The 12714-nt window shown below is 40.6% G+C and overlaps 1 protein-coding gene across 10 annotated transcripts in view; it reads left to right on the forward strand.

The window, feature by feature from the left end:
• Positions 1-12714, forward strand: part of mapk8ip3 (mitogen-activated protein kinase 8 interacting protein 3) — a 187120-nt gene that overhangs the window by 163968 nt on the left and 10438 nt on the right. For 7 of the 10 annotated variants that reach the window (XM_033040352.1, XM_033040357.1, XM_033040353.1 and 4 more), the window contains 2 exons: positions 1708-1746; positions 11665-11847. In XM_033040352.1, the coding sequence (XP_032896243.1) occupies positions 1708-1746; positions 11665-11847 (222 nt within the window). The remainder of the gene's footprint in view (positions 1-1707; positions 1747-11664; positions 11848-12714) is intronic. The other 3 variants (XM_033040356.1, XM_033040361.1, XM_033040362.1) reach the window with 1 other exon arrangement.

A 12714-nucleotide genomic window follows, 5' to 3' on the forward strand; every position in this document is an offset into this window, starting at 1 on the left:
TGACCGCGTGGATTTTGCCCGGGTGCTCTGGTTTCCTCCCACACTCGAAAGACGTACAGATTTGTAGGTAAATTGGCTTTGGTAAAATTGTAAATTGTCCCTAGTGTGTAGGTTCGTGCTAGCATACGGGTTGATCTCTGGTTGGCATGGGCTGAAGGGCCTGTTTCTGCGCTGTATCTCTGGTCTAAATCACGAGTATCTCTAATAAATATACGCGATGAATTAATTCCGTTTACTGTGATATCTCCTAGGTTTCTCATCCTTCATAGAGATCAAGCACTGGAGACCAGAATTGCCAAATGGTTACGAGTTAAATATATTCTTGGAACTAATTTGGGAGAGGCTGGGCAGGCTAGGACCCTATTCCTTGGAGCGCAGGAGGGTGAGGGGTGAACTTATAAAGGTATATAAGATCATGAGAGGAGTAAAAAGGGTTAATGCACAGTCTTTTAACCAGAGTAGGGAAATCAAGAATCAGAGAACATAGGCTGAGGGTGAGAGGGGAAAGATTTAATAGGAGGGACAACTTTTTCACAGAGGGTGGTGGGTATGTGGAACGAGCTGCCTGAAGAGGTAGTTGAGGCTGCGACTATAACAACATTTAAAAGACATTTGGACATGTTCGGGAAAGATTTAGAGGGATATGGACCAAATGCAGGCTGGTGGGACTAGTGTAGATGAGGCATCCTGGTTGGCATGGGCAAGTTGAGCTGAAGGGCCTGTTTTCGTGCTGTATCTAAGACTCTGTGACTCTAATCAAACCATAGAAAGTTATGTTAAATCAAAGGTGCAAGAAGTCAGGTCAGGCAACTGGCTTTGATATCCCAATTCCAAATAAGATTCAGATAAGAAGAAGACTTAAAATTTGGCAGTCTCCAACTACATCTTCTGTGCATTGGAAATGTTGATTTAAATTATTGTGTTAGTAATTGAAATGGTGTATGTGAGTTATTTTTTGGATAAGTTTTGGGAATAGTGTACTGTAACTTCATGTCTGGATCCTTATTTGAAGTGAATAACAGTGGAAGTATTATGATGGAATTATTTGAATGTTCACAGGCTTGACTGCATTCAGTAATACCCCTTTGTTCCTAATTTCTGCAAGTTTCCTGGCTTCCCATTCACTTTTCCTCTTCCAAAACAATTACATTCTCCTTGGTTAGTGGCTCCCTGGGGACTTTGTGGTTCGTGACCAACATGGATTGTTGAGGCCGAAAGGCTTAGACTGCAGGCTGTTTTCCTGGCTTTCAATGAGCATCAGCGTGAGCAAATGCACCAGGTGTAGTTGCACATGACTAGAAAGCCAGGCTCATTGCTCTTCCTTATCCATGATCAGACCCATTATAGCACCTTCACCACTGCCAGAGCCACAGCCAGCGAAGTCAGAACAGACGAGAGCTATGATACCTTGTAGAACAACTACATAATTGAAATTCCTTCATTATATTGGATAATTTGATATTCTTTGAAAAAAAAATTCTATTGAATAGTTTGAACCAAAAATGCACTTTGGAGGTTTATTATCTAAGAAATGTTTTAACTTTCTCAGAGAGAATACTTTTAATCAGTGAGCATAGTGCACATGTCCTTCTTCGATCCCTTCCTAACCCCAAGGTTCTTCCGTTGATGGCTGTGTGTGATCTGCTTTTCTGACCTTCCCTCCACTCTTCCCTCTCTGAATCTCTTCTTCTGCCTTCCCTCCTCCAGCTGTAGTTTTACACCGAGGCCAACTGTTGGGGTTCAGGGGTAAGTTCAACATCTGACTGTTTTAGATGTGTAATACTTTTTATTTTAATTTCAGTTTTTCCATCATGCCTCACTTCTTGCCTGCCTCTCATTTGTCAAGTTGTGAATTTTACACTCATACTTTTGTGATAAGTTCTTTGTTCAAATCAAACTAGCAAATTTAGGATTTTTTTTTTAATGACTTGGTTCTGATATTTCTTTCTTGGAATTTAAAAGTGAAAAATACATTCTTGTTCTGCTAGCTAAAATGAAAAATATAATCAAATTATTTTCATGAAAGACTGACTTGGCTAAAAGGTGCCAATTTATCCAAAATGGACTAAAAGTTTCATTTGACATGGGTCAGTCTAGATCAGGAAGCAGTTTGTTTTTGAAGGTTATTCTAATGTTTATCACTATAAAGTTTAAAAAAAAGTAATTATGGTAATGCTACCATGTTTAGAATAAAACAGGTATTTAGTTAAAACCAAACTCAATTTGATTTATTTAACATGGAGTAATAGTTTTTCTTAAAAGGCAAAATCTAGGTAGGATTATGCTGTTCAGATGGTTCTAACTGCATGTGAGCAAAGCAAACATGTCGGAGGGTAAATATATAATTGTTAGGTAGTGAAGGACTGGAGCTATTGACAGTACTTAGAGCATGTATCTCACAACTAGTTCTCTCTTTGCTTGTGTGGGTGATTCATAAATGTATCAAGTGGCAACTCTGCTTGGAGAGGGAATAAATGTTATGGCCAGGTGCTGTGCACATTGACTAAGTGTAGAACACTATTAATGGCAGCCATGGAACACTCTACTTCTTGCTGTAGCTCTTGATTAAGAGAAATGAGCCATTCAATTGAAATATCCATTGGTGTGGTTGAATTGAGTACCAAATAGTCCACTGTTCCTGCCCATGTATTTTTTTTCCCTGGAACTATTTATCCACAGCATTGACAACCAATCGCCACTACATGAAGTGTGTAGAGAGGAGCTGCAGATGCTGGTTTAAACCAAAGACGGACACAAAAGGCTGGAGTAACTCAGTGGGTCAGGCAGCATCTGAGGAGAAAATAAATGGGTGACGTTTCGGGTCGAGACCCTTCCCATCCCCACAAGTGAACTTAGGCCTATTGGGTACATTATTATCTGGTCGTTACTCAACGTTTTTTGTTTAACATTGAACAAAGTGAAGCCTGTTTTCAGATTCACAATAGTTTTGAGGGCATCTTAATGATCAGAATAAAATGGCGCGGCAGTGGGGTTTGTGGGGAGAATTCCAGAGTTTATGACCAAGGCAGCTGAAGGCAAGTCAATTTGTAACCAGAAGGGACGAGAGCATGATTGTATTTAATCAAGAAGGAAAGTTGTAAAATCAAGCTATTGGTAGTCAATACCTTGCTGAGTCAATATATGTCAGCAAGAATATAGGTTGATGGCTGAAAGGAGTAAATTTTATTAAAGGTAACACAGTTGAGCTCAAATAATAGAGGAAGTGGGAATTTAGACGTAAACAAGACATAGATAAAAATTGACACTGCAGACGTGTTGAGGCAGAGTGAAGACAGAGACGTTGATGTGAATTTGTGCTCACAAGCTTCTTTTTGCTGCAAAATACAACATCAGACTTATGAAGCGTTTAGCTCAGAATTGAACACTTGGTAATGAGAGAGATGGAGATGAGCAGATACTTTTAGTTGGAGAAAACATCTTCCAATACCAGATGTCAAACAAAGTGTGATACTGTCAGAGGCAGTGGGGAGGAGATGGGAGGGAGGCATAAGATATGAATATGTAGAGTGGGATATTATTAGTGTACATTTGAAATCTTGTGTTTTTGACAATGTTGCTAAGGATGTAATTGTGATACAAGGGGGTTCAAACCCAATGAAATATTCCTCTGCTCTCCTTATTAGTTGAATAATGGTGTTCAGAGTCTTATCTTCATGCCACAGAACAGCTTACTGACTTAAAATGGTGGCCAAATATGGTGGTTTATATTAGATGGTAGTTCCGTTGAAACACATTGGGGAGTTACAGAGCAGGAATTTACTTAAACAATGCTCCTGCACCCAATTGTCGATGTTACGGTCCAGGATTTAGGAGATACCAAACAAAGGAGCAATCAATCACTGATGGATAACCCGAGGTAGCTGGTTCTATACTAAGCGATGATAGAGACAGATGCTTATGAACAGGTTCCTTCAGCATAGAAGGATGTGTAAAGTGCGGAAGAATACCTGAGGGGAAATGTACAAGCAGTGAATTTTTTAACAAGTGGATTGCTTGAGGCAAGTAGATTAGTTGTTAAATCATTGAAGCAGAATGCCATGTAAGCCATTTAGCGTAATAATATTACACTACTCATCCTGAAGCTCAAGAATACTATCTAATCTTCATTGGTAATGCATCTTGTCTGGCGCATTTTCCAGCTTTATATAAAAGTTATTACTAATCTATTTTGGTGCATACAGAATGTTTTTAAAAAGGAAATCTAAGAATTGTAATTTATGGTCATTCCAGAAGTTCTTTCACCATGTTATGCTGCTTTTAAGAGCAAGTGTAGTCAATACTTCAGTGTGGTCTTAAGCAGACTTTCCCTGCAATACCTCAGCCATAGAATCATCCCTGTTCCTAGCTCTTGATCCATAACCCCTTGGTTTATTACCCTCAGTGGAGCCACACACTGGCACAGCTGGAAGAGCCGCTGCTTCGGCATCAGCGTCGTGGGTTCAATTCCGACTTTGTGTACTTGTCTGAAGAGTTTGCATGTTCTCCTTGTGACGGTGAGGGTTTCTTCCCACATCCCACACCTGGGTTGGTGGGTCAACAGCGCCAATGTAAATTGCAACACACTGTGAGTGAGCGAATTAGAGGAAATTGATGAGAATATATGGAGAATGGTTTTAAAAAAACATAATTGTCGGATTATTGTAAAAGAGTGGTTGATGGTGAGTGTGGATTAGCTGGGCCACATGTTCTGTTGCTGTGCTGAATCTCTCTACAACTATAACTCAAGCAGGTATTTTTAATTGTCTTGAGTCTTTAGGTTGCTTTTTCCCTATCCACTAATACAATCCTGCTGAAGCGTTTTTAATCAACCGCCATTGCAGTTCATTGCTCTACTGGCTTAGAGGACAACATTGTTATTTTTGTTTTGAGTCCTTACTTCATGATAGGCCGAGCATAAGGCTGATTTGGTGGTCCATATATTTGCATCTGGGTTTGAGGATTGTACTGTTGTGTTGGTTCTCATGGTTAATGAAACGGCTCCTACCTGGTGATCTACATTGTAGCACAAAAGGAGTATTGTATTGAATTGACGTTCATCTCATCCTTTGATAAAAGTGCTAGGGTGAGATGTTATCCATATTGGAAGAGAATGTTTGAGCATTTCCATTTAACTAGTATCAAAAATTAAACCAAATGGCTGGTATAATGTATATAATGTAATTAGCATATGTTATGTCTTGTGCGAGGGGACGCATGCGCTGGAGGAGACTCATGGTGGCGTCCTGTAATAAAGAAGCCTGTTAGTTTACTCCTGTATCTGAGAGTTCTTTTGAGTCAGTTCCAAGTACCCAAAATACACTACAATTGGCGACGAGGATGGGATAGAGTTTGTGAACTCACCCACAGGACTGTTTTGCAACACACAGGATTGTTTAACAGTTTAAACTGTAGATACGGAGTTGTGTCGCAGTTGTTTGCGAGCGGGACAAGAGAGGCCTGCAGATCCCTCTATGCCGGGGACTGCATTTAAAACATCAGCTGTACAAGTCGGCGAGTTTTGTCAGGCTATCTCTATGTTGTGTCTACGTGGCAAGATGTCGTCCTTCGGATTGTTACTCATTTTAGACTGAGTTTTCCTTTTGTCAAATTCCTCAAGCTGAATAGTCTTTGTATAGGTTTTAGGTGAATTGTTACACCAAAACACACAACAACAGCACGAAGAGGATAAAAGAACAGAAAAGGAAAGAAGAAGGACTGTCAGAAAAAAAAGGTTGTGTTTGGAAACAAAGTGGAACGGCACCAAGCCAAAAGATTTGGTGCCAAACGGTTTTGGATTGGCGCCAAAGAAAAGAAAGGTCGGAACAGGAAGCAAGGAAAACAAGTGTCACCGAAGAAAGCAGCCAAAAGCTGGAAGCCTAACCAGCAGGACAGCGACGGTGTCAACTTACCTGGAACATTTTCCAGGGCTGTGTAGCCAAGGCAAAGGGGCAGAAGAGGCCCAGCAGCTGCCACCGACTTCGAACGTTTTCCAGGGCTGTGTAGCCCACAGCCAGGCCCAGGAGCTGCCAACGACGTCGAGTGAGGGCCTAGCACCGGGTAGGTCACGGACAGGTCCAGTGAAGCCACCGACGAAACGGAGTCAGCCCGGCTGGGAGAAGAGTCAACCCAGTCGAGGGAGAGAGCCGGCCGAGGGAGAAGCGGGTCCGCGCAAGAAAAGCGGGAACTAGCAGCAGTAACTAGCAGTAGTCGACTTGGCAGCGAGCCAGCGGCAGCAAAAGTAACGGTGAAGCCCGGAGGAGCCGGCAAAAGCAGCAACAGTGGAGGTCTGGCGAGGCCAGCAGCAAAAGTACCGGTGGGGACAGCTCGAGAGGTCGAGAAGGCACTGGTGTCCATAGGCCGACAAGCTGGACCAGTGAAATCCATCAAAGTAAAAGCAGGACTGTAGAATGTAATACGTTGTTCACTATTCCTTCACAGTAAAAGCGGGACTGTTTGGATGTAATGCATTGGTCACTGTTATTAATAGTAAATCTGTGTGCATAGCAGGAATATGGTTAAAATGTTCTAAATGTCTATTAACATGAAATGTTGGTTAATAGTATAAATCTATTATAAGAATTAGTAATAGTCAGTGGGCTGGATCACTTCTTAGTGTGTAGAAGGATTAAGTCTAGTGCAGAATACATAGTGAGAAAATAAGATAGTGCACCTGAATAGCAACAGGTAGCATGGCTTTTCAAATTGTAGGAAACGTGCCCCAATTAGATTATGGGAGTAATTTTCAGAAATGGACCAAAGTCTTGGAGGCTTGTTTCATTTCCAATGATATCGCTGCAGAGGAGAAGAAGAGAGCATGGTTCATATTAGGCTTAGGAAGAGAGGGTTATCAGACCTTACGCATGTTACTGCTGCCAGCAAAACCCACAGATAAAATGTATGAGGAGTGTAAGGAGGCTTTAATGGCTCATTTCGCGCCAAAACCTCCAAGGGTGTCCAGAGGCAAGGAGCCTGAACTAAAGAGGGCAGAGAGTCTCTCAAAGGACCAAGGTCAAGTGCAAAAGGACAACGCTCAAATGCAAAAGGACAAAGGTCAAGTGCAAAAGGACAAAGGTCAAGTGCAAAAGGACAAAGGTCAAGTGCAAAAGGACAAAGGTCAAGTGCAAAAGAACAAAGGTCAAGTGCAAAAGGACAAAGGTCAAGTGCAAAGGGACACAAGTCAAGTGCAAAGGGACAAAGGTCAAGTGCAAAGGGACAAAGGTCAAGTGCAAAGGGGCACAAGTCAAGTGCAAAGGGACACAGGTCAAGTGCTAAGGGACAAAGGGCAAATGCAAAATGGCAGAAGTCAAAGGCAAAGAGAAATTGCCATCCAAAGGGCAACCCTAGCTATTCAAACTGCATTCAGGGGTATGAAGGTACGGAGAGAAATCCGGAACAAACAGAAGGCAGCAACGGTAATACAAGCAGCATTTAGAAGGCACAGAGTATACCGTCAATACAAAGCAATGAGATTGGCAGCTATAATAGTACAAACCCATTATAGGGCACACCTTCAAATGGAAAGTGATCGCAAAACTTACATTAAGGTACGCAGAAGCGTTGTACTGCTTCAGGCAGCCTACCGTGGAATGCTTGTTTGAAGGCAACTGCGGGGCATGCATAAATCTGTCAAGGTCATACAGACTTATTATCAGATGTATAAACAGCGTCAGTATTTTAAGAAACTACGCTGGTCTGCCATTGCTGTACAGCAACGATACAGAGCATGCCAGATAAGAGATGTCCAAGTGAGACAGTATAAGAGTTTGAGGGAAGCAGTGGTGTGTATTCAGGCCTTATACCGCGGGATCAAAGCCAGAGTATTGGTAGAGAAAACCAAGGCAGCACGCTGTATTAAGTCATTCATAAGAATGTGCATTACAAGAAAGCATTTCTTGATGCAAAAGGCGGCTGTAGTCACTCTGCAAGCTGCATACCGTGGTTACCGATTAAGGGTACAGTACAGAGCTATGCGACAAGCAGTCATTTCGATCCAGAAACGATACAAAAGACTTAAACGATATAGGAGAGACTTCCTCAAACCGATTTATACAGCAGTTGTAGTGCAGTCTCACTACCGTGCTTATGTAGTAAGAGAAATATACAGAGCGCAAATCAAAGCCACTGCTGTATTGCAAGGACAATATAGATCCTACTTCTTGATGAATAACCAGAAAGGTGATTTAAGAAGACAAATAGACGAACAGCAGAAAAGGCTTAAACGTTGCAAAGAACGGTTAAATAAATGTGTGACGATGAGCAAAAAAGCTGTTAACAGAAAAGTCTAAAGAAGAGAGGCTGGTCGGTCGAGACAAAAGTATGCAGGACCGATTGTGATTAGGACATTTCAGTATAGTCCAGCATGGAGCTTCCTTCACTGAGCAATGGACAAATGTTTATGCATTGCAGAATGTCATTATACACCAAGAGCAGATAAATACGTAGCGCCAAGAAATTGAGCGACAGAGAGCGACTGAAAAACGAAAACCTGCAGTCATGTGTCAGATCCCACCTACAAATAAGGAACAGAAACAGAGGAAATGTTAACTTTAGCAGAATTTCAAGAACAGGAAGACATCTGCAAATTAGATTAGGATATTTAAAAAGGGAAGAGGCAGAGATACAGGTAGAGCTAGAGTGATTAGAAAGATGAGTGGAATGAACGATTATAAGTGCTAAGTTTAGATACAGTTTACAGTTATGAGGATGTAATGTAAGATGACTGTAATAATATAATTTTGCAACTGTGTTAATCAATTATATTTAATGTACTAGAAATGGTGTTATTCGCCTCCAAGCTAAAGGGGGAGCAGTGTAATGTATATAATGTAATTAGCATATGTTATGTCTTGTGCGAGGGGACGCATGCGCTGGAGGAGACTCATGGTGGCGTCCTGTAATAAAGAAGCCTGTTAGTTTACTCCTGTATCTGAGAGTTCTTTTGAGTCAGTTCCAAGTACCCAAAATACACTACAGCTGGGTCATTTATTCAATCAGAATAGTTCAGATATAATCATTTGTTTTGCTTCATTGCATTAAGATGTTATATAAATGCAAACAGTACACATATTTAGTAGCAATTGATATCCTTGAACCTAAAGGTAATTTAGTGGTATTAATAACATTACTGAACTCAGTGCTTAGATAGTTAAACATGTAAAACCATGCTGGAGGCCGAGAGTTCATGAGTGAATTCAACCTGGAAGCTGCTGTAAGGTGTAATAACAATTTTTTTATAGCTAGTTTTATGGGATGCATGTTGTCTGGATTTACAACTCCCCACAGTTTTATGGAATGAGATCTTATGGCATGCCCACAAAAGAGGGACTGAAATTGGACAATCTCAAGGACAACAGAAGGGACACCTGTGAGGGAGGTTGATAAAAGGCTGCGGAATCAGACTGTGGTGTTCTTCTAAAGTGTGGAGTGAAATGCAGGGGAAGTGTAGCTTGAGAATAGACTAACCCGACAAATCAGAATGGTGACGTATTTCACTTGGATTCGATTCAGTCAATGGCAGATTTACCTGGCTGAGATTGTATTTATGTTTGACCACTAGATGTAGAGATCAACCTGTGTGGTTTGGGTTAACTGACTTGACATACTGCTACACTGCAGCAATTAATGAGAACTCTGGTGAGATTGTTTGCTGGTGAGCTAGGGTTTCCTTAAAGGTCAGAAAAAAAAATCAATGTTGTAAGACCCCATATGATGTTTGAAAAGTTAATAATTAATCAAATGGTGACAGAGTTATATTGTCACACTGGAGAGTTGAATAATTCCACCCCTTCCATCTCCAGTGCCAACTATACATTCCATTGTAGGCTGGATTGTATGCTGTGGATTTTCTCATTTTGTTCCTTGGTGCTTCAATCCCAATATGAGACGTGTAAGTGGTTAGGAGGCACTTGCCTTCCATTATTCTCCAAACATGAACCAGTCTCCATATACATTCTGTACATGTCAGAAATAAACAGCAGTGATTAGGCATGCCTCCACTTGAACTGTAACTGGGATTAATCCTGAACCCCCTCAGTGCTTTTTGCATTGGTTTCTTTTGGATGACTCCTAAATGCAAGGCGAGCTTTCTTTTCTCCAGACTATTAGGACAATTTCATCAAAGCACAGCCATTTTTTATCATTCCTGCCAGACTATCCTGCTCTTGGATCAGTTTTTATGGGCAAACGGCCAGGATTTAGCCACATAGACTGGCTGGCCACAGCACTGAGTGAAGATTGATGACAAACTCATGGCTGTAGTGTCAATTGTGTTTGTGTTCCTTCCAGGTCTAAATAATGCTAACTAAGGGAGCATCTCCAAACTTCAGAAACCTAATAGAATTGATTAGAAGTTTAGATCATTTACTAAAGAGCATGTTTGCAGAGTGTAAAGAATTGGGCTTTTTGTACTTTTCGAGGCTCAGCCACTGACTTCTAGGATGTCAGAGGATTTATTTTTTTCAGACTTCATTTTACCTATTGCATTCATCTCCCTAAACAATGGTTCCGTTTAAAAACTCTAAAAGTTCACAGTAATGTTAGTTTTATTTATTACCTGCTAGTTTTAAAATCATTCTATAAAATAATACTGTACAAAAAGTAAATGAGATTTGTCTGCATGAGGTTTAGAGATGCTCCCTGACTGACTGCATGTACTGCTCTATAACTAGTGATATCTATAGTAAATTCTCTTTACATCATACAGGGTTCTCTGAAGTTTCTCTGTCATCTCTTTGCATGTGGCATGTTAGTGTGAACTGTACCGTTTTAGATAACAGTATCTATTATGTTTTTAACACTACAATGGAACCTGAATATTTCGTAGCACTAAGAGTATTGGTTGTCTTTCATAAAATGACTGGTAACCCACGATTGTTTAGACAACAGTTATCCTGTAAACATTAGTTTCCTCATTTTGTTTACAAAACCTTTACCCATGTAAAGCAAGAAATGAACAAATTAAGTTGTGGTGAAATGTCTATTCCAATCAGATATGACCTTTTACATAATTGATCACCAATTCTTCAAACTTCACTCAATTATCCAGTTTCCGAACCATTCATCAAAGTTCATTCCACATTGATACATTTCCTTTAATAAAAGTTTATTTTCTAACAATCATCTTGTCGCATACCACAATATAACTCCTTTAATTTCATTACATCTACATTTCCTGATGGTATCGCTTAAAGTTGTTCAAGCCAACTTGCCTTTAATAATTCCCTGTGGCCTGTTCTTTATCAATCTCTACTTTGCTGCATTCTTACTATTTCAACTTCATGGATTTTTAATCTATAATTGGCTTTAGGCTGACAATCTATATTTGTAGAGTTTATTTTACTTTGCTTTCTTAATCAAACCCACTATGTTGCTTTCTCTTTCTGGTAATTTTCTTCTTTTTTATTTAAGTTAAACAATTCAGATTATTTACATTGTGACTATCAGCTTTCTTGAATATTTGCATGAGAGTTGGTGAACTCTTGAAATTCCAAAGATCAAATTCAATATTTGTTAAATCTAATACCCAGGGATATTTAATATGAATAATTTATATTTCTGTAGTTGATTTACCCAAACAGGTTTCAGTGTATTGTAAATCACTATCCTTTCAACTTGTTGAATCGTTCTCTTAATTCTAAAACGCTACAATTGATGTATTTGTTGCAGCCAATAAGACATCACCGACCGCCAGTGAAGGAGCCCGCCCTGGTGGAGTGATTCGGGTTTACGCGGATGAAAGCAGTGACAAGGCCTCGATTGGTAGCTTCATCCCATATTGTTCCATGGCTCAAGCCCAGCTCTGTTTCCATGGCCACAGAGATGCTGTCAAATTCTTTGCATCTGTGCCAGGTAAATTCCTGGTACCAACCTCCCTTTTCCATTGTTCACTATTGAAAAGTAGTTTTGAAATATCAATTACTATGATTCGTCCAAAGATAGACACAAAATGCTGGAGTAACAGCGGGACAGGCAGCATCTCGTAACCTGTCCCGTAACCTATCCCACTGAGTTACTCCAGCATTTTGCGTCTATCTTTGGTTTAAACCAACATCTGCAGTTCCTTCATACATACTATGATTCTTTTCTTTTGACCCATTGTGGGAAAGTTGAGTGATGCAGAACTACATGAATTTCTGGTTCCTCTCCCTCCTTTGGTGATGTGGACACAACTTTGTTACTGATAATTATGCTGCCCGGAAGATTTGGAATAAGATCAGCATTTGCACATTAGAGGGACTGAAAAACTGTGCAATTACAGCCTGCAGAAGGCACAGGGCACTCGAGGGAGAACTCACTTAAGGCCCTGTCCCACTTTCCCGAGTTACTCACGAACTCCCGAGTTTTCCCCTTGATTCAAACTCGGAGATACCAGCCGTAGGTACTCGGGGCTATTTTTTTATTCGTGGACATTTTCCAACATGCTGAAAAAAGTCCCGACTTACCTGATGCCCCGAGTACCTATGGCTGGCAGTACGAGCCGCTACGAAATATCTACGGACTCCTACGGACTCGCTATGGACATTCCCCGAGTTTCAATCAAGGGAAAAACTCGTGAGAATTCGTGAGTAACTCGGGAAAGTGGGACAGGGCCTTTAACCATATAACCATATAACCATATAACAATTACAGCACGGAAACAGTCGATCTCGGCCCTACAAGTCCGCGCCGAACAATTATTTTTTTTTTTTTTTTCCCCTTAGTCCCACCTGCCTGCAC

This window comes from Amblyraja radiata, chromosome 22, assembly GCF_010909765.2.
Source record: "Amblyraja radiata isolate CabotCenter1 chromosome 22, sAmbRad1.1.pri, whole genome shotgun sequence".
In the NCBI taxonomy this organism is placed as follows: domain Eukaryota; kingdom Metazoa; phylum Chordata; class Chondrichthyes; order Rajiformes; family Rajidae; genus Amblyraja; species Amblyraja radiata.